At 41.4% G+C, this 24,062-nt stretch overlaps 1 protein-coding gene across 7 annotated transcripts; it reads left to right on the plus strand.

The window, feature by feature from the left end:
* The first annotated feature begins 19,173 nt into the window (after positions 1–19,173).
* Positions 19,174–23,721, plus strand: LOC110744283 (uncharacterized). Of its 7 annotated transcripts, XM_088247454.1 has the most exons (11): positions 19,174–20,191; positions 20,280–20,391; positions 20,573–20,654; positions 20,951–20,966; positions 21,148–21,287; positions 21,379–21,447; positions 21,535–21,606; positions 22,009–22,072; positions 22,361–22,407; positions 22,492–22,549; positions 23,425–23,721. In XM_088247454.1, the coding sequence occupies exons 1-10, from the start codon at positions 19,918–19,920 to the stop codon at positions 22,492–22,494; spliced, it is 879 nt and encodes a 292-aa protein (XP_088103580.1). In that variant the 5' UTR covers positions 19,174–19,917; the 3' UTR covers positions 22,495–22,549; positions 23,425–23,721. The 7 variants fall into 7 exon arrangements, with proteins under 7 accessions (XP_088103580.1, XP_021799945.2, XP_088103578.1 ...); XM_021944253.2 differs by having other exon boundaries at positions 22,009–22,407; XM_088247453.1 differs by having other exon boundaries at positions 19,175–20,191; positions 22,361–22,549.
* Positions 23,722–24,062: the final 341 nt, after the last annotated feature.

Raw genomic sequence — 24,062 nt, forward strand, 5'->3', positions numbered from 1 at the left:
AACATGAACCATAATTGAAACTTGGAAACTAATCAAACTTGAAACTAAAGAAAAGAATTTACATAATGAAAAGGAAAGTGGAACTAAGAAAAACTTAAGGAAAATTTCAGCACAAATATTTCATTACTACAATTGAAAACTAGAAAATGAAACTAAGAGAATTTGAGGGAGAGAAGGGAAGGGAGCTCTAGAGAAGTGTTTGAGAGCTCCCCCCCTTGGGGTGTGTTTACAAGCTTGGGAAACCTCACTATATATAGGCCTAAGGAAGCTGAAAATCTGAATTAAGTATGGCTAATGCATACAACACTTGTTTTATAAAATATGAAATGGTTGATGCACTTCACTAATGCATACAACACTTGCATTATAAAATCTGAAATGGTTGATGCACTTCACTAATAAATCCCACCAGCAGCCCTAGCTCATCTTCATGTCACCATGACCAAGCTTCCAACCAGAAATAATAGCTCATCCTGAGGTCAGCATGACCAGCAACTTCAAGGGCTTACGAATTGGGCTTCCCTTAAGCAAATTAAGACTTTAAGCACTCAAACTTGAAGTTCAGAATGTCTTCTTTCCAGCCATATATCATTTGGGCCAATCCAAGGTCGGAGGAGGAAGTTAAGGCCAAAACAAATTGCTAACTCATTTTGCGCGCTGATAAAATCCATCCTGAGCATGGCTCTGTGTTTGCTAGGTAACAGACTCCATATTTATCCAATGGGGCTGAATTTTGAATATGTTATATTACACACCCATTGGAACAACTTTCATGAAGAATGTGGCCTCATCCGAGCTATGTAGGTTGCTGAAACAAAGCTTGCAATATGACCTACGAAACTGGGCTGGCAGGGGACTGTAGCCAAAATTGAGTTTGTCTTTAAGCTCTTCATCCATTCATCCAAATTAGGCCCTAACATGCATGGATTGCATCATTTACTATCCAAAGCCATCATTATTACCTAAAGCTCAATGAACTGAAAGATAAACACAAAAAGGATTAAAAGCACAAGTTTAACTCAAAAACATAACCAAATCATAAGCTAGAAGGGTACAAAATGATATACAATTATGAACCGATCAATCATCGACGAGATCGACACGGCCGAAGCTGATTGGCACTACCCCATAGTGAAGTATCTACGTAACCCTTCTGGCAGCCATGAAAGGACTACGCGGTTCCAAGCTCGGTGTTATTTGATTTATCAGAATGAGCTGTACCGAAAGGGATCAGACGGTTTGTTGCTCCTATGTCCTAGCGCCGACGACATCAAGGTCATCATGAGTGAGTCTCACGAGGGGATTTGTGGTGCTCATCAGTCTGGGGTCAAGATGAGGTGGTTGGTCCGGAGGCACGGCTATTACTGGCCGACCATTTTGAAAGATTGCATAGAGTATGCAAGGGGCTGTATCAAGTGTCAAATCTACGGCCCCATACAAAGGGTACCGGCCGAAGCCTTTCACCCGGTTACCAAACCATGGCCATTCAGAGGGTGGGCCGTGGATATCATCGGAAAAATCCATCCGGCCGCGTCCAACCAACACGCTTGGATTTTAGTGGCGACCGACTATTTCACCAAATGGGTCGAGGCCGAGTCCTATCGGTCAATATCCAGCGCACAGGTGGTCAAATTCTTTGACAATCACATCGTTCATCGGTTCGGTATTCCAGAGACTATCACGGCCGACAACGGCCCGATATTTGCATCGGCCGAGACGCGGGAATACACTGAAAAGATGGGGATCAAATTAATCCACTCAACACCTTACTACCCTCAATCCAACGGACAGGCCGAAGCAAGTAACAAAGTAATCAAGGGCATCCTAGAGAAGATGATCGAGGAAAAGCCTAGGGCGTGGCACGACTTACTCCCCGAAGCTCTTTGGGCTTATCGAACCTCAAAACGGTCGGCCACGGGCACATCTCCTTACGCCTTAACATACGGTCACGACGCCATCGTCCCGATGGAGTTAAAGGTTCGGTCTCTCCGCGTGGCCGAGCAGCCTCGGCATGAGAAGGAGCGTTATGCGCAAGCCATGGCTCAGGAGTTGGAAGATTTGGAGCAATCTAGACTCGATGCCTATAACTTGATGCAGGCGCAAAAGCAAATCGCGGCGAGAGCTTACAACAAAAGGGTTAAGCAAAAGGCCTTCGCCGAAGGCGACCTAGTTTGGCGAGCCGTACTTCCTATTGGGACAAAGGACCCTCGGTTCGGCAAATTCTCGCCCAACTGGGAAGGACCGTTCATCATCGAGCGAATTCTTGGCCGAGGTGCATTTCAGTTGAAAGATAGAGATGGGGAACGGCACAACTTGCCGATCAACGGCCAATATCTGAAGAGGTATATCCCGTCATTATGGGAGACGGCCGCGGAAGGGTTGTGAGATTTGCAAACGACGAAGTGGGGTATACAAAGTAACCAAGACCAATTAAAAGAAATCATACTTCATTTTATTCATTTAGGATGAAAAGAGGGTGCGTTTACAAAAAGACGGCCAGGTCCTGGCCGAGTACAAACACATAAGAAAAATCACACCCTAAATCTACGCGCTTCAGCTCCTCGGTCCTTTCTGCGAGACGATCAGACGTTTCCCCCGAGGCTGGACCTTCGCTACCTATGTCGTCATCATCCACGGCCAGCCTACGCCCAGGGCCTCACTCCAGGCCGTGGGAGGCGCATGGGCCGTCACTCCGGCCACGGATGGCCACTGCCATTCTAGCCGTGGTAAGCAGTCGCCATTCCTGTGGTGGCAGCGGCCGTCGTTCAGACCGTGACTGCGGCCATCACTCCGGACATGGTAAGCGGTCGTCATTCCGGTTATAGTAGAAACCATAACTTCAGCCTCGATAAGGGCCGTCGCTCCGGCCATGGGTGCAATCCGGGTATTCGGCCGCACAGATTCGGCCACGTCGAGGTCATCGTCCCAGATCTTCTCGCCCTCATCAAACTGCCAAGTCATCTGGACCAGGCCAAATTGCCCAGTCATGCGACTCAGCAGGTTTGGCTCCCTGGTTTGGAGGAAACTGCAATAAGGATCATTAAAGCAAGAAAAAGGGTTCCAGAGCGATTGAAGCAAGAAAAAGGCTCGCTGGATAATAATTTTAAGTTTGGGGAAGGAGGGTGAAGAAACTGGGGAAGGACAGTATGAACCTTCAAAGAAAAAAAAATGAACTCAGGAAGCCTGGGAGTGTGAAGGAAAATACGAAGGAGTTTGGGTTTTTATACTAGCACAGGAGCTCAAAGCAGAGGTTTGATCTCAAAAGATGAAACGGCCTGACAGCGCACTCAGAGCACGCGAAGTTATGACAGTGACCGTCGTTTCATTTGACGAGGCTTCGCGACGCCCTGGGCAATGATGGTCTGCGCAACGTGCTTGAGGCATTAAATGCGCGGAATGCGCCGACTGGCCTGCGCATTTAATGCCCCAGTTGTCAATCACTTCAGAAAGGAATGCAAAGGGTCCATCCCTTGGAATCCATTCGGCCCCTACCCATGCCGAGGCCGAAGAATCCAGGGATGTGGGGGCAATGTTTGTGCCTGATAAATCACGGCCACGAGCTGGGTTTAGGGTTTAGGGCACTGGTTTGCAGAGGATGAAACGCAGCGTTTCGTCAGGGCATATTCGCCTTCCTTAAAAAATAAAAGAAGAAATGCTAAGGCATGATCATCTCGGCCTCAAGCATAGGACGAGGCCGAGGCCGAACAAAATTGCGGCCAAAACATTAAAGGCAAATCATCACGTGACAGCAGGGTCCCAGGCTTCATTTAATGAAGTACTGCCTGTTTAATGCAGCAAAACCCATTGGCCACAAAGTAGCATTTAATGCATGAGGGAAGGTGGGAAGTGACTGAAGTCAGGATTTGGTGATAGAGATCAGAGTGATTAGACGTGGACATTCTCACAAGAATTCTGACAGCTTGAGATGTTGGTTCACCAGCTATCCAGACCATAAATGCGTCTCCACGGCCAGAGGTTCAGAACCCACGATTGAGCGCGGCGGCCGAGATTCACCAAGATTTCTGGGGTCCCATCACCATACTTCACGATCCCAAATGTCGATTGGACTACCCACTTGCGCTAATCAGACTCCACTATGCGCAAATTCAGCCTCGATTACTCATCCAGGGACTCTTCCTATAAATACAAGGCTCAAGCTACATTCAAAGGGTTCAAACACCAAAACAAGCCTCCCACGGAGCAACTTATTTTCTTCTGTAATGCACTTTCAATATCTTTACTTGCTTTCTTAGGAGTAGTGTTAGATTGTAAGCAGAATCCATTCATCAATATATCATACGACCCTTGATTTTTCAAGGCGCCGGAGCACTATCTCTGTTTGTTCACTCACTCACCCCATATATCACACGACCGTCGCTCCCTGAGCAGCGCGCCGGAGCACCGCCCAAAACCCACCACCAACACCATCACTCGACGGCCTTGTAGTTCAGGCCGTGAACCTAACAGCCGAGACCAGTTCCTCTCTCGGCTACAATCGTTTGACCAGGAAGACAGATCAAACAGGTGCACCATTCACCCATCCAACACTCACCTAAACATCAACGCACGGTAAACCGTACTGGCACGCCCGCGCACAACCGCACCGCACCCAAAAGCAGGAAACCCCGTGTTAAAGCACATCCCCTAGGCCCGGAACTCCAGGCCGTGAGATTTGCGCGGCAGACAAATGGACAGTTCAGGTTCGTACGAAGTGTTGTGAATTAATGACTAACTCACTGCCCTTTTAAGATCTTGTTGTTGATGGACTTTGGACAAAGAACTCAATGATGGATGAGTCTTACACACACACACAGAAATTAACCAAGCACAAATGACACAAGTGTTTATAGAGGTTCAGCAAATTGCCTACATCCTCTTTGGTGATCACCTTGAGAAATTTCACTAATGAAGATAGGTTACAACTTTGGTTTACAAAGGAAACCCCCTTAGAACACTACCCTCACAATCTGTTTCTCTCACACCCTTGCTCAACACCTTGATACACTTAGAGAACTCTCTTGCTCTCACCTTGGTTTTTTTTTTAACAAAGCTCTCTAAAGAAACTCAAACTTGTTTCCAGCTTTTGCCACTACATTAGTTCAACATTCTTTCTCCCTTGTGTTATCTTACTTCATCCCATTACCTACACAAGCCAATGGACAAGAGATAGGATATCTGATTGTCCTCCACGTTCTTTCCTTTTAGTCACCACTTAGACTAAGGGTCAGATTAGGTAGGTAATACAATCCCACTCAGCCACCTCCATTAAACCAGAAAATGGAGAGGAGATTAATCAAAATAGGATAACCAATTAGCCATGAGTGCTCTCCCAACTATCCAGCAGGTAGTCAACCCTCTTTTACCTCAGAAGTGATCCATTAAGCACCTGCAAACTCGTGGAAAGCGATAGCCATTGAAAAGACAGTTGAAAATACGTAAGCAAAGCATCACAGCACGACTGGAGCGACCGGTCGTCAGGAATGGGCGACCGGTCGCCAGAAGTTTTCCCTCCAGACTTTGAATCTGCTTCTAAGCGACCGGTCGCAAATGTCCAGCGACCGGTCGCTCGTGTGCCTGCGACCGGTCACAAAGAACTAGCGACCGGTCGCTCTTCAGTTTTGCTTCCAGACTTCGAATCTGCTTCAAAACGACCGGTCGCAAATGTCCAGCGACCGGTCGCTTTTAGGCAGATTCAAAATCATCCTTTGAGCGCCAAAAAAACTTTGTATCCATTTAGGTGAGCCATTTTTCCAACAATCTCCACCATGGCGAGCCTAATACTCCTTGTGGACATCATTGCCTTCCAGGACATCTGTAATGTCTTGAGAATCGCCCTGATAACTCTCAAGAACTCCACCTCAATCTTTAGCATGTAACAAGATTGAGCAAGGTCAAACAATGCTTGAACTTTGCTGCTGTGACTGGCTTTGTTAGGCAATCTGAAGCGTTCTCATTTGTATGAACCTTCATTATTGTGATGTCTCCATCATTCACCCAATCCCTTATCCGGTGGTATCTCACATCAATGTGTTTGGACCTCCCATGAAACACTTGATTCTTCACTAAGCAAATAGCACTTTGACTGTCACTTAGAATCACCACCAAGTCTTGAGCTATCCCGAATTCCTTTGCCAATCTCTTCAGCCATACCGCTTCTTTTGAAGCTTCCGTTAACGCCATATACTCCGCTTCCGTAGTAGACAAGGCACTAACCGATTGTAACACTGCTCTCCAACTAATCGGTCCTCCACCACAAGTGAAGACATATCCTGTGGTGGATCTCCTCTTGTCTAAATCTCCTGCATAATCAGAATCTACATACCCCGACACACATGCATTTCCTTGTTGTCTTTCAAACAATATCCCAAGCCTTTTGGTGCCCTTCAAGTACCTGAGAATCCATTTTGCTGCTGTCCAATGTTGCCTTCCAGGATTCGCCATATACCTTGACACCACACTAACGGCTTGGGCTAAGTCGGGGCGTGTGCACACCATTGCATACATGAGACACCCTACCAAGCTTGCATATGGAACTTTACTCATTTCTTCCTTCTCCACATTCGTAGAAGGACATTCTTTTGCACTTAACTTAAAATGCTCCGCCAAAGGAGTAGACACCGGTTTGCAATCCATCATATTAAACCTTTCAAGTACCTTGGAAATGTACTTGCTTTGTGACAGCCACAACTTGCCTTCCTTTCTGTCTCTCCTTATCTCCATTCCTAGGATCTTTTGTGCAGCACCAAGATCCTTCATGTCAAACTCCCTTCCAAGCAATGTCTTCAAATTCTGGATTTTTGACATGTCCTTACATGCAATTAGCATGTCATCAACATAAAGAAGCAAAAGGATGAAGTTACCATCCTTGAATGCATGAGAGTAAACACAACAATCAGATTCACATCTTCTATACCCAATCTTCATCATGTAAGAATCAAAGCACTTGTTCCACTGCCTTGGAGATTGCTTCAGCCCATACAAAGACTTCTTCAACCTGCAAACCAGATTTTCCTTCCCTGCTTCAATGAACCCTTGAGGTTGGCTCATGTAGATGTCTTCCTCCAATTCACCATGAAGGAAAGCAGTCTTCACATCCATTTGCTCCACCTCCATGTCCTCTTGTGCTACTATGGAGAGTAGTAGTCGTATAGAAGTATGTTTCACCACCGGAGAGAAGATTTCATCATAATCAACTCCCTCCTTTTGTAAGAATCCTTTTGCCACCAACCGAGCTTTGAATAAGGTGGCACCCTTCTCATGCATTTCTTCTTTCTTCCTAAACACCCATTTGCAGCCAATAACCTTGCGACCTTTGGGTTTAGGAACTAACTCCCAAACTGAGTTTTGGTGTAGAGATTCCATCTCTTGCATCATAGCTTCCATCCAACTTTCCCGTTCCTTGTTCTCAACAGCTTCTTGGAACGTGGTTGGTTCTTCTTCACTAGCATTTAGGGCATAGTGAACTGCATCCGTCTCCCATCCAAACCTTTGAGGTGGTTTGATGGTTCTCTTGGGCCTAGACCGAGCTATAGATGATGGCTCCACCTGTTCTTGAGCCTCTTCTTCTTCTTGAGTGTGTTGTTGATGCTGCCCAGCTTCTTCCTCTTCAATGTCAGACTCCACCTCCTCCTGAACATCTTCAGTTGGCTGTTTCCGTGAAGTCTTTCTTGACACCTTCTTGAGTGGAACTTCAATGGTTGTTTCTTTCTCAACAACATCCTCTTTTGCCTCTGAATTCTTGACTTTGTTCATAGGTATGGTCTTCTCATCAAACACAACATTTCTGCTGAGTATCTTCTTGTGGTTCACTGGATCCCACAGCTTGTAGCCCTTCACACCACTCTCAAATCCAATGAAGATACATTCAAGAGACTTTGGCTTCAACTTGGATCTTTCATCACTAGGAATAAGTGCATATGCACTGCACCCAAACACCTTAAGATTCGAATAATCGATTGACCTTTTAGACCATACCTCCTCTGCACACTTGAACTCAAGATTTCTTGAAGGCGATCGGTTAACCAAATAGGCAGCGTGGTTAACCGTTTCTGCCCAAAAAGATTCGGGCAACCCTGCATGAATTCTCATACATCTCTCACGCTCCATGAGAGTTCGGTTCATCCTCTCCGCAGCTCCATTTTGTTGGGGTGTCTTCTTCACGGTAAAGTGCCTCTTAATGCCTTCACTTTTGCAAAACTCAAGGAACTTGCTGTCCTTATATTCACCACCATTGTCACTCTTTAGGATCTTGATCTTTCTTCCGGTTAGGTTCTCTACTTCCGCCTTCCACTCTTTGAATTTGGTGAAGACCTCAGATTTCTCCTTCATGAAGTAGACCCAAACCTTCCTGGAAAAATCATCCAAGAAAGTCACAAAATAGCGAGCTCCACCCTTCGATTTAACCGGTGATGGCCCCCATACATCCGTGTGAATATAATCTAGCACACCCGTGCTTTCTTCCTCTTTGTTTCGCTGCTTGAAAGCTATTTTTGATTGCTTTCCCATGGTACAAAATCTGCAGAACTCAAGCTTGCAACTTTGAACACCTTTCAACAATTTTCTGTTGTGTAGTTCCTGCATGCCCCTCTCACTCATGTGCCCTAGCCTCAAATGCCAAAGCTGAGTTTCATCTTCCGAGTCCTTGCTTGTAGATACAGCTGCTCCACCTATGATTGTTGTACCACACAACCTATATAGACAATTAGGTTGAATCTCTCCCTTCATAATCACAAGTGAACCTTTTGAGACTATGAGTTTCCCTCCATTTGCTTTGAATGAATAACCATTCTTATCAAGAGTTCCAAGGGAAATGAGATTCTTACGCAACTTTGGAATATGCCTTACCATTCCAAGCGTCCTAACAGCCCCATCATGCATCTTCACCTTGATTGTACCGGTTCCTTTGACTCTACACATTGAGCCATCCCCCATCATCACTTCACTGCTATCTTCTTTCTCATACGTGTCAAACCACTCCTTGTTTGAGCACATATGATATGAGCATCCGGAATCCAAAATCCAATCGGAAGAGGAACACCTTGAAGAATTAGCCAATGCATTTGTTTTAACATTGCTATTAACACACAAAAGCTCACCATCACTTTCCGTGACATCCTCCGCTGTGTTTGCTGCATTCTTCCCTTTGTTCTTCTTCTCCTTCCATATGGGGCAATTCTTTTTCCAATGCTCCTTTGACCCACACTCGAAACAACCATCTTTCGCCTTGGATTTGGACCTTCCTCTATTGCCTTTCTTGCCTTCACGCCTCTTTGAACGACCTCTCTCTCCGGTCTTTGCAACTAGACCTTCACCTTGAGAGTTTTCTCCTGAACGTTGAGTCATCCTATGGTGTGTCATGATGTCTTGCACCACAGGCTCAAAATCAAGAGTAACCTTTCCGAACATAAGAGTGGTTCGGAAGTGTTTATAGGACGAAGGTAAGGATGTCAACAACATGAGAGCCTTATCCTCCGGACTATAATTCACATCCATTCTCTGCAAGTCAGCAACACATCTATTGAAACTACTTAGATGTTCCATTAGATTTCCTCCCTCCTCCATCTTAAGATTCAGGAGTTCTTCCTTGAGGAAGAGTTTGTTGGACAACGATTTCCCTGCAAACATCTCTTCGAGCTTCTCCCATGTTTGCTTCGCTGTATCCTTTATCACGTTGATGAGCACCTCATCGGAGAGATAGTTTTCGATAGCTCCTCTGGCTAACTCGTCAAGAACTCCCCACTCATCATCCGTCATGCTTGCTGGCTTCTTCTCCTTGCCAACCAACACAACATGGAGCTGTTGTTGTGTAAGAGCTGACTTCATCCTTCGTTGCCAAAGAGTGAAGTTCTCCTTCCCTGTGAAAGGCTTTAACTCCACCTTCATACTTGCTGCCTGTGGTGGCTTCATATGCTGTGAACTGCTACCACTCTCAGCTTCCATGTCACTTGCCATCTTCAACACACTAGCACTCCAAGAGAAGAACTAGCTCCAGCTGCCAAACACAGCTCTGATACCACTTGTTGTGAATTAATGACTAACTCACTGCCCTTTTAAGATCTTGTTGTTGATGGACTTTGGACAAAGAACTCAATGATGGATGAGTCTTACACACACACACAGAAATTAACCAAGCACAAATGACACAAGTGTTTATAGAGGTTCAGCAAATTGCCTACATCCTCTTTGGTGATCACCTTGAGAAATTTCACTAATGAAGATAGGTTACAACTTTGGTTTACAAAGGAAACCCCCTTAGAACACTACCCTCACAATCTGTTTCTCTCACACCCTTGCTCAACACCTTGATACACTTAGAGAACTCTCTTGCTCTCACCTTGGTTTTTTTTTTAACAAAGCTCTCTAAAGAAACTCAAACTTGTTTCCAGCTTTTGCCACTACATTAGTTCAACATTCTTTCTCCCTTGTGTTATCTTACTTCATCCCATTACCTACACAAGCCAATGGACAAGAGATAGGATATCTGATTGTCCTCCACGTTCTTTCCTTTTAGTCACCACTTAGACTAAGGGTCAGATTAGGTAGGTAATACAATCCCACTCAGCCACCTCCATTAAACCAGAAAATGGAGAGGAGATTAATCAAAATAGGATAACCAATTAGCCATGAGTGCTCTCCCAACTATCCAGCAGGTAGTCAACCCTCTTTTACCTCAGAAGTGATCCATTAAGCACCTGCAAACTCGTGGAAAGCGATAGCCATTGAAAAGACAGTTGAAAATACGTAAGCAAAGCATCACAGCACGACTGGAGCGACCGGTCGTCAGGAATGGGCGACCGGTCGCCAGAAGTTTTCCCTCCAGACTTTGAATCTGCTTCTAAGCGACCGGTCGCAAATGTCCAGCGACCGGTCGCTCGTGTGCCTGCGACCGGTCGCAAAGAACTAGCGACCGGTCGCTCTTCAGTTTTGCTTCCAGACTTCGAATCTGCTTCAAAACGACCGGTCGCAAATGTCCAGCGACCGGTCGCTTTTAGGCAGATTCAAAATCATCCTTTGAGCGCCAAAAAAACTTTGTATCCATTTAGGTGAGCCATTTTTCCAACACGAAGTTCATCTTGTAATGGAGTGGTTGGTGTATTGCGTAGTTCTTTTGATTGGATTTCACTCAAAACTTACCAAATGACTCCTCCCACCATATTATGACGTCGCCAAAGTTTTGGGCTCACTCCGATATCAATTGGTCCAAGAAACTGGACAATTAAGTTTTGTACGAAGTTCGTACTCTAAATCGAGTGGTTGGTGTATTGCATAGTTTTAGTGATTGGATTACCCTCAAAACTCACCAAATGACTCCTCCCACCATATTATGATGTTGTCCAAGTTTTGGCTCCAACCAATATCGATTGGTCCAAGAAATTGGACAATTCATGTCCGTACGAAGTTCGTTCTGTAATGGAGTGGTTGGGATATTGCATAGCTTTAGCGATTGGAATTCACTCAAAACTCACCAAATAAGTCCTCCCACCATATTATGATGTTGTCCAAGTTTTGGGCTCAATCCAATGTCGATTGGTCCAAGAAAATGGACAATTAAGTTTCTTACAAAGTTTGTACTCTAAATGGAGTGGTTGGTGTATTGCACAGTTTTAGCGGTTGGATTTCACTCAAAATTAATCAAATGACTCCTCCCACCATATTATGATATTGCCCAAGTTTTGGGCTCTAACCGATATCGATTGGTCCAAGAAATTGGACAATTCAATTTCTTACGAAATTCGTTCTGTAATGGGGTAGCTGGTGTATTGCATGGTTTTTAGGATCGGATTTCACTAAAAACTCTCCAAATGACTCATCCCACCATATTATGATGTTGCCCGAGTTTTGGGCTCAATCCTATATCGATTGGTCCAAGAAATGGGACACTGAATGTTCGTACGAAGTTCGTACTGGAAATGGAGTGGTTGGTGTATAACATAGTTTTAGAGTTTGGATTTCACTCAAAACTCACCAAATGACTCCTCCCACCATGTTATGATGTTGCCCAGGTTTGGGGCTCAATCCGATATCGATTGGTCCAAGAAATTGGACAAATCATGTTCGTTATGTAATGAAGTGGTTGGTGTATTGCATAGTTTTAGCAATTGGATTTCACTCAAAACTCACCAAAAGACTCCTCCCACCATGTTATGATGTTTTCCAAGTTTTGGGCTCAATTCGATATCGATTGGTCCAAGAAATTGAACAATTCAGGTTCGTATGAAGTTTGTTTTGTAACGGAGTGGTTGGTGTATTGCATAGTTCTTGGGATTGGATTTCACTCAAAACTCACCAAATGACACCTCCTACCATATTATGTTGTTGCCCAGGTTTTGGGCTCAATCCGATATCGATTGGTCTGAGAAATTGGAAAATTCAGGTTCGTACGAAGTTCGTACTGTAAATGGTGTTATTGATGTATTGCATAGTTTTTGCTATTGGATTTCACCAAAAACTCACCAAATGACTCCTCTCACCATATTATGATGTTGCTCAAGTTTTGGGCCCAATCCGATATCAATTGGTCCAAGAAATTGGACAATTAACGAAAGTACGCAATTCGTATTCTAAATATAGTGGTTGGTGGATTGCAATGTTTTAGCGATTGGATTTCACTCCAATACTCATCAAATGACTCCTCCCAACATAGTATGATGTTGCCCAAGTTTTGCGCTCAATCCGACATAGATTGGTCCAAGAAATTGGACAATTCAAGTTCGTACAAAGTTCGTTCTGTAATGGAGTGGATGGTGCATTGCATAGTTTTAGCAATTGGATTTCACTCAAAACTCATCAAATGACTCCTCCCACCATATTATGATGTTGCCCAAGTTTTGGGCTCCATACGATATCGACTAGTTTGAGAAATTGGACAATTCAGGTTCGTACGAAGTTCATTCTGTAATGGAGTGGTTGGTGTATTGCGTAGTTTTAGCGATTCGATTTCACTCAAAACTCATCAAATGACTCCTCCCACAATATTATGATGTTGCCAGAATTTTGGGCTCAATCCGATATCGATTGGTCCGAGAAATTGGACAATTCAGGTTCGTACTAAGTTCGTACTCTAAAAAGAGTGTTTGGTGCATTGCATAGTTTTAGCGATTGGATTTCACTCCAAACTCAGCAAATGACTCTTCCCACCATATTATGATGTTGCCCAAGTTTTGGGCTCCATCCAAAGCCGATTGGTCCAAGAAAGTGGACAATTAAGTACAGTACGAAGTTCATACTGTAAATGAAGTGGTTGGTGTATTGCATAGTTCTTGGGATTGGATTTCACTCAAAACTCACCAAATGACACCTCCCACCATATTATGATGTTGCCCAAGCTTTGGGCTCAATCCAATGTCGATTGGTCCGAGAAATTGGACAATTAAATTTCGTACTCTAAATGGAGTGGTTGGTGTATTGCATAGTTTTAGCGATTGCATTTCACTCAAAAGTCACAACTGACTCCTCCCACCATATTATGATGTTGCCCAAGTTTTGGGATCAATCCGATATCGATTGGTCCAAGAAATTGGACAATTCAAGTTCGTACGAAGTTCGTTCTATAATGGAGTGGTTGGTGTATTCCATAGTTTTAGAGATTGGATTTCACTCAAAACTCACCAAATGACTCCTCCCTCCATATTATGATGTTGCCAAAGTTTTGGGATCAATCCAATATCGATTGGAGCAAGAAATTGGACAATTCAGGTTCATTCGATGTTCGTTCTGTAATGGAGTGGTTGGTCTATTGCATAGTTTTAGCGATTGGATTTCACTCAAAACTCACCAAACGACTCGTCCTGCCATATTATGACATTGCCCAAGTTTTGTGCTCAATCCGATATCGATTGGTCCAAGAAATTGGACAATTCATGTATGTACGAAGTTTGTTCTGTAATGGAGTTGTTGGTGTATTGCATAGTTTTAGCGATTGAATTTCACTCAAAACTCATTCAATGAGTCCTCCCGCCATATTATGATGTTCCCCAAGTTTTGGGCTCCATACGATAACGGTTGGACCAAGAAATTGGACAATTTAGGTTCGTACGAAGTTTGTTCTGTAATGGAGTGGTTGGTGTATTGCATAGTTTTAGCGATTCGATTTCACTCAAAACTCATCAAATGACTGATCGCACCATATTATGATGTTGCCCAAGTTTTGGGCTCAATCCAATATTGATTGGTCCGAGAAATTGGACAATTCAGGTTCGTACTCTAAATGAAGTGGTTGGTGTATTGCATAGTTTTAGGGATTGAATTTCACTCAAAACTCTTCAAATGACTCATCCCACCATATTATGATGTTGCCCAGGTTTCGGGCTCAATCCAACATCGATTGGTCCAAGAAATTGGACATTTCATGTTCGTACGAAGTTTGTTCTATAATGGAGTGGTTGGTGTATTGCATAGTTTTAGCGATTGAATTTTCGTCAAAACTCACCAAATGACTTCTCCCACCATATTATGAGGTTGCCCAAGTTTTGGGCTCCATCCGATATCAATTTGTCCAAGAAATTGGACAATTCAGGTTCGTACGTAGTTCGTTCTGTAATGTAATGCTTGGTGAATTGCAAAGTTTCAGCAATTGCATTTCACTAAAAACCACCAAATGACTCCTCCCACCACATTATGATGTTGTCCAAGTTTTGGGCTCAATCCGATATCGATTGGTCCAAGAAATTGGACAATTCATGTTCGTACGAAGTTCGTTCTGTAATGGAGTGGTTGGTGTATTGCATAGTTCTTGGGATTGGATTTCACTCTAAACTCATCAAATGACTCCTCCCACCATATTATGGTTTTGCCCAAGTTTTGGGCTCAATCCAATATCGATTGGTCCAAGAAATTGGACAATTCATATTCGTACGAAGTTCGTTCTGTAACGGAGTGGTTGGTGTATTGCATAGTTCTAGCGATTGAATTTTAGTCAAAACTCACCAAATGACTCGTCCCACCATATTATGACGTTGCCCAAGATTTGGGCTCCATCCGATATCGATTGGTCCAAGAAATTAGACAATTCAGTTTTGTACGAAGTTCGTTCTGTAACGAAGTAGTTGGTGTATTGCACAGTTCTTGGGATTGGATTTCACTCAAAACTCACCATATGACTCCTCCCACCATATTATGATGTTGCCCAAGTTTTGGGCTCAATCCAATATCGATTGGTCCAAGAAATTGGACAATTCAAGTTCAAACGCAGTTTGTTCCTTAAATGGAGTGGTTGGTGTATTGCGTAGTTTTTGCAATTGGATTTCACTCTAAACTTACCGAATGACACGTCCCACCATTTTATGATGTTGGCCAAGTTTTGGGCTCGATCTGAAATGAATAGCTGTAAGAAATTGGACAATTCAAGTTTGTACGAAGTTCATTCCTTAAATGGAGTGGTTAGTGTATTGCATACTTTTAGCAATTGGATTTCACTCAAAACTCACCAAATGACTCCGCCCACCATATTTTGATGTTGGCCAAGTTATGGGCTTGATCCGAAATCAATAGGTGTAAGAAATTGGACAATTCAAGTTCGTACGAAGTTCGTTCCGTGAATGGAGTTGTTGGTGTATTTCAGACTTTTAGCAATTGGATTTCACTCAAAACTCACCGAATGACTCCTCCCACCATATTATGATGTTGCCCAAGTTTCAGGCTCGATCCAAAATCAATAGGTGTAAGAAATTAGACAATTCAAGTTCGTACGAAGTTCGTTCCTTAAATGAAGTGGTTGGTGTATTGCGTAGTTTTAGCAATTGGATTTCACTAAAAACTCACCCAATGACACCTCCCACCATAATATGATGTTGGCCATGTTTTGGGCTCGATCCAATATCAATAGTTCTAAGAAATTGGACAATTCAAGTTCGTACGAAGTTCGTCCCGTAAATGGAGTGGTTGGTGTATTTCATACTTTTAGCAATTGGATTTCACTCAAAACTCACCGAATGACTCCTCCCACCATATTATGATGTTGCCCAAGTTTTGGGCTCGATCCGAAATCAATAGGAGTAAGAACTTGGACAATTCAAGTTCAGACGTAGTTTGTTCCTTAAATGGAATGATTGGTGTATTGCATACTTTTAGCAATTGGATTTCACTCAAAACTCACCAAATGACTCATATGCCAAATTTCACTTTCAACAACACTATATAGGCATCGATAAAACGGAAAATCGATGCTATTAGTATATTAGGCATCGATTTTGCAAATAGTGATACTAAACAAGTATAAAGACATAAGTACGAATTTTTGGGTTTTTAGGATTGTTGGGGTCTTTTTCTTCCAGCAGCCAGACGAATGGGCTTGGGTTGCTATAAAGGATGAGTGGAGAAGATTGCCCCTGTTTCTGTGTTTAAAGATCGGGCTCCAAGAGAGTTTTGAAAGGAGTAGTGACAACCTTAGAAAACACCTTGGATTCTTTCACCAATCAACCAAATAAACGTGACAAATTAGCAATGAAATGACTTGGCTTGAGGAGCTTGTGGCATGGGAGCTAAGCCTTCACAAGTTTAGCAATCTAAGAGAGAGACAAATGCTCGAATTTCTCATGGAAACAAATATTCAGGGCAAGGGGGAGAGAGATCTGAAGAGATTTTTGACTAAGGAAGAGAGGTAGAGATGAAAATAGAGACTGGGGTGTCTTGAGTTAATTCCCAGCCGCTTGACAAAGCTTGGTCGCGCTCTGGATGATTTACCAGAAAAATGGGAAGAGATGGAGGAATGGGGCTCGAAATTGCAGAGGTTTCAGGGATGAGAGATGAAGCTTGCTCTCTGAATGTGGTTGTTTTGCTGGGTAGAGAAAGCTCCCTTTTATAGGCACTTAGAACCCTAATTCTATCGATCCTCCATTCCCATGTTTCCTTTGCTTCTTCCCATTCACTCTCTTTTGGTGAAATTTCTTCAACCAGAGCGCATGGGTCACAGGCTCTTTGGAGTTCCAAGGCTTTCTATGCGGCTGGACCACCCCATGGGGGTGAGGCGTCACCTGCTTTCTTCCTTGGTTTTCAAATTAGAGCTCGCAGAGGAAAAAGAGAATGGATGGAGTCGTTTGTCCAATGGGTATTCCTCCTGTCCTATGGATTTCCGTTGGTTTTTGCGATGACCTCTGTTTGACTTGGTTCTGGAGCTTTGACAAGGGTGGAATACGATGCTAGGTTTTTAACAAGGATCTGGGCTGGGCTTTGTTCACAAGTATCAGGTTATTGGTACTTTCTTTCTAGTGGCCTGCATGTTTTCGTCAAGGTGCTGGAAGTAGCCTATTTGCTTTATTTTGGGTGTTTTAACTAACGTGAGATTGTCTAAGTGTGGCAGCAGACTATAAGGTGTTTTCCTAAGGCTTCGGATCACTTTTTTCCCCTCTCTCATGCTAACCCATGTATTTGGGCCCGAGGAATGGGCTTGAGTTTTAGTGCTCCCAAGTGGCCTAAAACTTTCCATTCCTTGAACCCTCAATGGGCCCTGTGAGTGCTCGTACCCGTCCATACTACAACCTTCTCAGCAAGCCCCGGGTAATTACATGGCTTGGGCCCACTTAAGCTTATAGTTGCTTGTTTGCTTGGTGTGGCACGTGTGTATAGGGGTGGGCACGATCCGGATTGGATCGATTTCACCTCAAAACCACGGCTGAACGAATTACAATATGACGGTTTGGTTTGGTTCGGTTTGGATAAAAGTAATAAAGGAAACCGAACCAAACCAAACCAATTTAAGACGGATTGGTTCGGTTTGGTTCGGCCGGTTTGGGCCTAAGCCCAATTCTATTTCTTTTTGCATTTTTTCAACATTGTTAGCCCAATTATAACCAAAAAATTCACAACTTGCTTCATACATAAATCATTTTCTAGAGTACGAAACCATCCTAAAGCTCAAAATGTCATAAAACTTCATATTTCACTAACTAATATAGCTCAATTCAAATATTCATATATAGTTATTAATTAATTAGAGTATTACACATGTAAAATAATATATATATATATATATATATATATATACATAAACGGCCCGGTTTGGTTTAAGCCGGTTTACAAAAGCTCAAAACCAAACCAAACCAAACTATATACGATCTGGTTTGGTTTTTAAACCGTTTGACTTTTTCTTGGTCAAAACCAAACCAAACCGGTAATTATGGTTCAGTTCGGTCAGTTTCATCAGTTCGGCCGGATTGATGTCCACCCCTACATGTGTAAGCGCATATGACGAACTTTTATGTGCTTCAATCGGGTTTTTTCTCAAGAAAGGATCGCATTGAGCTAGGAATATTTTTGGGCCTCAATAATGATGCTGTCTTTGATTCCCCTTTAGAGCAAGTCCACCGCATGCCCTTTTGCCAGGGCAACAGGCCCCCCCAGCAGGAAATGGACCTCCAGCGCAGGAAAAGCAGCCCGGGCAAGCCCTGGGTACCACCAGCCCGGGCAAGCCCAAGGGCAGATCTTGACTGGGCTTCAGCCCGAAGGCGCTGACGTCAGCGAAGCAAATCAAATTTTTTTTTGGGTTAAAAAAAATAAAAAAAAAACTAAAAAATTCTGGATTTTTTCTCTATAAATACCTATCAATTTCATTCACTTTCCACACCAATTTTCATATAAACTCTTCTCCTTCCGTATGTATGAAGAATTGTTGTATTGTTTCCCTTTTATTCAATAAAGAAAGCATTAAATAATATGAATATTTATTATAAATATTTGCAAATGAAAACAAAGTTTAATTAAAAACAAACGTTATTTTATTGCAAACAACACACAAAACAAAGCATAATTCCAAACACACCACACACAAAATAAAACATAATTAAAAATAAAACATAATTTCAAACACACCACACACAAAATAAAGCAAACTTGAAAAGAAAGCATTAATCTTTACTTCATCCATTGTGATTGCCTTTCATCTCCCACAAGTAGGAAATAAAGTACAATGAATAGTATTTGCCCTTGCCCTAGCCTTTTGGGGTGGAACCAAAAAATGCAAGGCTGCCACTATTCACGTGAATAGTGGCAGCCCTTGCCTTGCCTTAGCCCTTGCCTTAGCCCTTTGGGGTGGACTTGCTCTTAGCATCATCTCTTTTAATCACATATGCCTAAAGTGATTTGGCTTTTTGTAAATTTTTTTTTTTAATGAGGGACAGTTTTTTAAAAAAAAGCCGCTGATGCCTAAAGTGTAGTCAACGCTGCTCCAAAAATTTTCACGCTCTCTCTCAAACTCTCACCCTAGTCTCCATCTCCCTCTCAATTTTTTCAGTCCCTCTCAAACTCTCGCCCTAACTTCCATCTCCCTCTCAATTTTTTCACTCCCCTCTCCCTCTCAATTTTTTTTTTCTGTCCCTCTCAAACTCTCTCTTTCTTCTCTCTCCTCCATCACTGCCTCATTCTCTCTCAGACTCTCAGACGCTCTGGACGAGGTGGGCGCTTTCGTCAGGCCTAAAGCCCAGCCACCCTTGCCCCTCCCTGAGCCGCGGTGAGCTTCAAAAGCTCCGAGAGGTTTTTGAGTTTCAGACGCTATTTCCAGCGACTCTGGCCACTGTTTTCATGAGTGAGGTATGGATATCCCTCTCCTCATCACGCTCTAGCTGGTATTGTAATTATTTTGGGTTAATTTCGAAGTTTTCAAGTTTGATTTTCTACACCTATGGACGCTCAGAAGATTCTTAATCAGCCTCTATGACGCCGCTTCCTGGTTAGGTCTTCATCGTGCTTTAATCTCCGATCTTTTTCGTTTATTTCTCTGTTAATCTTGATAGATCTATGCTTCAGTTTACTGAGCTCTTTGTCATCATCGTTATGGATATCTTATTATTAATTTGATGTATATTTTTTATTGTGACTTGCTATTTGAGCCTATTTGTCCATATCATGAATCGTAAACTTCTTTCAGTCCTTTCAATTATCGATTTCTATTTAATGCATTTCAATTTCTTGTGTTTTTAATAATAAATGTCTTGTTTTCTTGGCCCAAACCCTTCCAGATCCAATAGGGAATTTTTGTATCAGAATTTGTGTGAAGTTATAAAGGCTGGAGCAACAACTCTGAACATTCCTGACACTGTGGGTTATAAAATGCCAAGTGAATATAGTCAGTTGATTTCTGGCATAAAATCTAATACCCCTGGAATTGAGAATGTTATCATTTTGACTCACTGCCAAAATGATCTTGGACTTTCTACTGTCAATACTATAGCGGTATGCCATGTTGAGCAGCCTGACTTTGGTAAAGTTTTACTTTTTATTTTTTGGGTTTTCGCCGCATTACATTTTTTTGTTTTCTTGTTCGACATTGAATTCATTTTAATTAGCAGCGGTTGAGGTGGAAGAAAAGAAGGTCTATGATCAGGCTGGTGAGGAGAATGAATTGATGTTGGATGGTGGATTTGTGGTGCCTCCAACAAACGCATTTGGCCACACTTTCAGGTCCCTTCTGTTCTTGCCATATTCTAGGCTGCATTCAATTATGATCATGAAACATTTTAATGTACATTTTGCCTTTCCTTTCTGTTTCCAAAGAAGCTCAAAAAATGTCATATTCCCTTTTCCTTTATATTATATATCATCATTATTACTACTGATGTGAAGTTTATTCATCAAAATGCAGGGATTATGATGTTAACAGTGACCGGAGCGATGGTGTTGAGGAATTCTATCGAATCAACTACATTAACCAAAGTGTTGACTTTGTAAGCAAACAGCTGCGGATTACATTTTCTTCAATTTGGAAAAGGTTATATTAATAATGATTCTGTTATGTATTCCAAAATATTACAGAGTTATTCATATCATATATGGATACAGTTTATTTGAGAGAGATAAAGTGAAGGGAGAGGGAGAGAAACATCAAAGTCTGAACTCTTTTTCTATTTTGTGTTTTCGATTGGTAATTCATTCAATATTTGTTGTGTTCCTGATTAGTGCAGCTGTTTAATTCGAACCTGGGATTCTTAGTTCCCCAACTAACGTATTTGGTTTATAACAGTGGAAACTGAGAGAAGGTGAACATAACTAAATTTTGATTTTGCTACTTTTTACTCTTTTCAATCACTACATAATGAAAATTTCAATATTGAAATCTTTTTTGCTCTTCCGTACAAAACTTGCAGTGATATTGAACGCAACTATGGTGTTAGGTTGTTCTTTTTTAATTAATCAGAGTTTCTTACAATGTGGCCTTAGGTGATTCACAATTCTTGGAGGATGAAAGCACAAATTTTTTTGCACGTAAAGTGGCAAATCATTACAGTGCAAGGACGAATCAAATGCTGGAAGAACGAGAAGCTCGTCCAATCATCCATTTAAAAAAGCTTAACAATTGGGTATGTCCTTTAATCTCGTAGATACTCCATAATGGTATAATCACACTCCATATTTTTCCAATTGCTTATAGTTCCTTCTCATATTGAGCAGATTAAGAGTGTCTTAATTCAACTCTATGCTCGCAGAGGAGATGCTGTACTTGATCTTGCATGTGGCAAGGTATTGGTAGTCCATTACATCTTCCTTTTTCCCCTTCCTTCCACTAATATTCTCTTTTTAATATATATATTTTTTCTTTTTGGCTAGGGGCGTGATCTCATCAAATGGGACAAGGCCAAAATTGGATATTATGTTGGCATCGATATCGCTGAAGGCTCAGTAAGTACTGAAATTTGGTTATAATTAGCTCATTGGTTCACAATTTTCTTTCACGTAATAGTTCCATATATTTATAACGACTTTGATGTTTCTCTCCCTCTCCCTTCACTTTATCTAGCCTCTTAGGAGTTTCTCAACCATCTGGTCACCAACTGTATCCCGAAATTTTATGATTATTTTGTTCCTTTCCCATGTTTACTGGTATCAAAACTATTGGTTGTGTCATTTGCATTCTTCGTTAGGAAATGAAACTGAAGCTACAAAAATTCTTTCCAAATATGTTTTATTTCATTTTTCTGTGTTGTTTCACTCAATTCTTAAAGCTTTTTCTGCAGGTGTTACTCTTCACATTGTTTCTTCTTGTTTTCCTTTGAATGACATTTTTAACTGAATAACATGCAGGTTGTCATGACCTTAGATTGTCGTGGGAATCATGTGCTTGGGGGGCTTTATAACAAGCAAGATGGTATCTTTTATTTTGTTTTAACTTCTTTTGGAACTTCAACCTGTTATTCCTTCATTATTGTACAATAATTGTTCTAAACAAAGAAGAGGCTTTAGTTGCAGCAAAAAAGTTGTCTGTTATAAATGTTGATGCGTAACAACAATATGGCAAACTTGAAGAATTGAGAAAATTGTTAAATTATTTGTTCATTATTTGGATATATTGCTATTAAAAAAATTTACTAGGATATACTGCTTTAGGTCACAGAGTATTAATTTGTAATGCTTTTGATGTTGGTGTTGGTTTCAGTCCTCCTTTATGGGTTTTGGAAGCAAAGTTTGCAATATGAATTTGAGGTTGGTTTGTAAGCTGCTTTAGGTCAGAGTTATTTGTAAGCTGCTTTAGGTCACAGAGTTATGTGGTATTATCATTCCCTCCAGTGAAGGAAGCTGTAACCTTTACAAGGAATTCCAACATGCGCAAGGATCCCATCGTGCGGTATGTTATTTACGATAGGCTTTCATTTTTGGATTTTAAGTTTTCCAGTTATGTTCAAATTTTGGCCCATTATGATTCCAGCAATTTGTTTCCAGTTCTTAATTTCTGCTTGATTGTTATGACCCAATATTTGACATTGCATGTTGCAATGTTACATAAACTATAATCCTACTTGATTGTTATGAGTTGATTTGATTGGAAATGACAAAGGCACTGACATAAATGGAGAACAGGTACTAGAAGACTTATAGTCCACTGTAATTTTATTGTCCCATACCTTCTGTTAAAAGAGGCTTGAACACGATTTTTGCTATTTTTGCTCGACTCCCCTGTAATTGGTTAATTTATTTTTCTATTGTGCTCTAATATTTGTTTCTTGATATGTTAACCATTTTGTTCTTACACCACTTCTCCTTTTTGTTCTAACTCTTTAAGATAAAAAATTCAGGTTCTAGCACATACAATTGTATCCGTTGTCGTGGCTGCAGTAATTGATCACAATTGTATTTCATATTCTAACACTTACACCAATATGAAATTTTGGTTATGCAAATGTAGGAAATATAGATAATAGAATTTGAGATATTGGAATGGTATTTGTTAAAGCCTATTGATGTTTTATTTTTGTACAGACAGTGGGTAGGAAAGCGTTGAGATGGGTAGTTTAAACATGAAGTGGGATCCAATTAATGACTTCTTGTTATCTAATTAGTTTGATTGACAAATTAGATTTTCTTGTTCACCAATATGATTTCGTAAATTTGCATATTGGTTCATTTGAAGTGACAACATATCTTATGCAAATTTAGTACCTTGCACTTTTTAAGCTCATGTTCATATTTTGTGCTTACATTCTATGTGTTTTTTTTTTCCAGTATGGAGCTAGAAGGAAGGACACGTACACCCAAATGGAATTGGATGAGGTGCGAGAAGAATTGGCAACTCATGTCCTAGAATGGCTTTTTGATTGAGCTAAACATTCCTTCATTTTACATGTCTTTCTAGCTAGTATTTTGCTTATGCATAGACAAGTATGGATAATTTGTGGTGTAGGGCTGGTAAAATTGTGATTTGGATGTGACAAGTATGGATCATTCAAGTATTTTGCTTATATACATACATATATATATATATAGACAATTATGGATATATTTAAATTATTGTTTATATAATGTTTTTTTTTTATGAACAATGGCAACACAACATGATTTGGAAATGAGGCCTTTCTTAAATACTAACACAGTAATTAAGTAAAGTGTGATGTGAAACAAGCAAAATACCTACCATTTCCTTACATAAGTGATGCCTATTGTTTATAACAACTTCAGTTTTCCAGAAATAATTGAAGTTGAAAGATAAAAACAACCAGACATCTATTATCACTGATGCCTAAAACGAGAAGCAGCATCAACATTTATGTACTCGCCAGCACTATTGGAGGCTTTTAACGTCTGCAAAATAAAAAAAGCGATGATGTATAACATAATTCACAACGCCATTATTTGTTTATACG

Source organism: Prunus avium, chromosome 1, assembly GCF_965620075.1.
Source record: "Prunus avium chromosome 1, drPruAviu1.hap1.1, whole genome shotgun sequence".
In the NCBI taxonomy this organism is placed as follows: Eukaryota; Viridiplantae; Streptophyta; class Magnoliopsida; order Rosales; family Rosaceae; genus Prunus; species Prunus avium.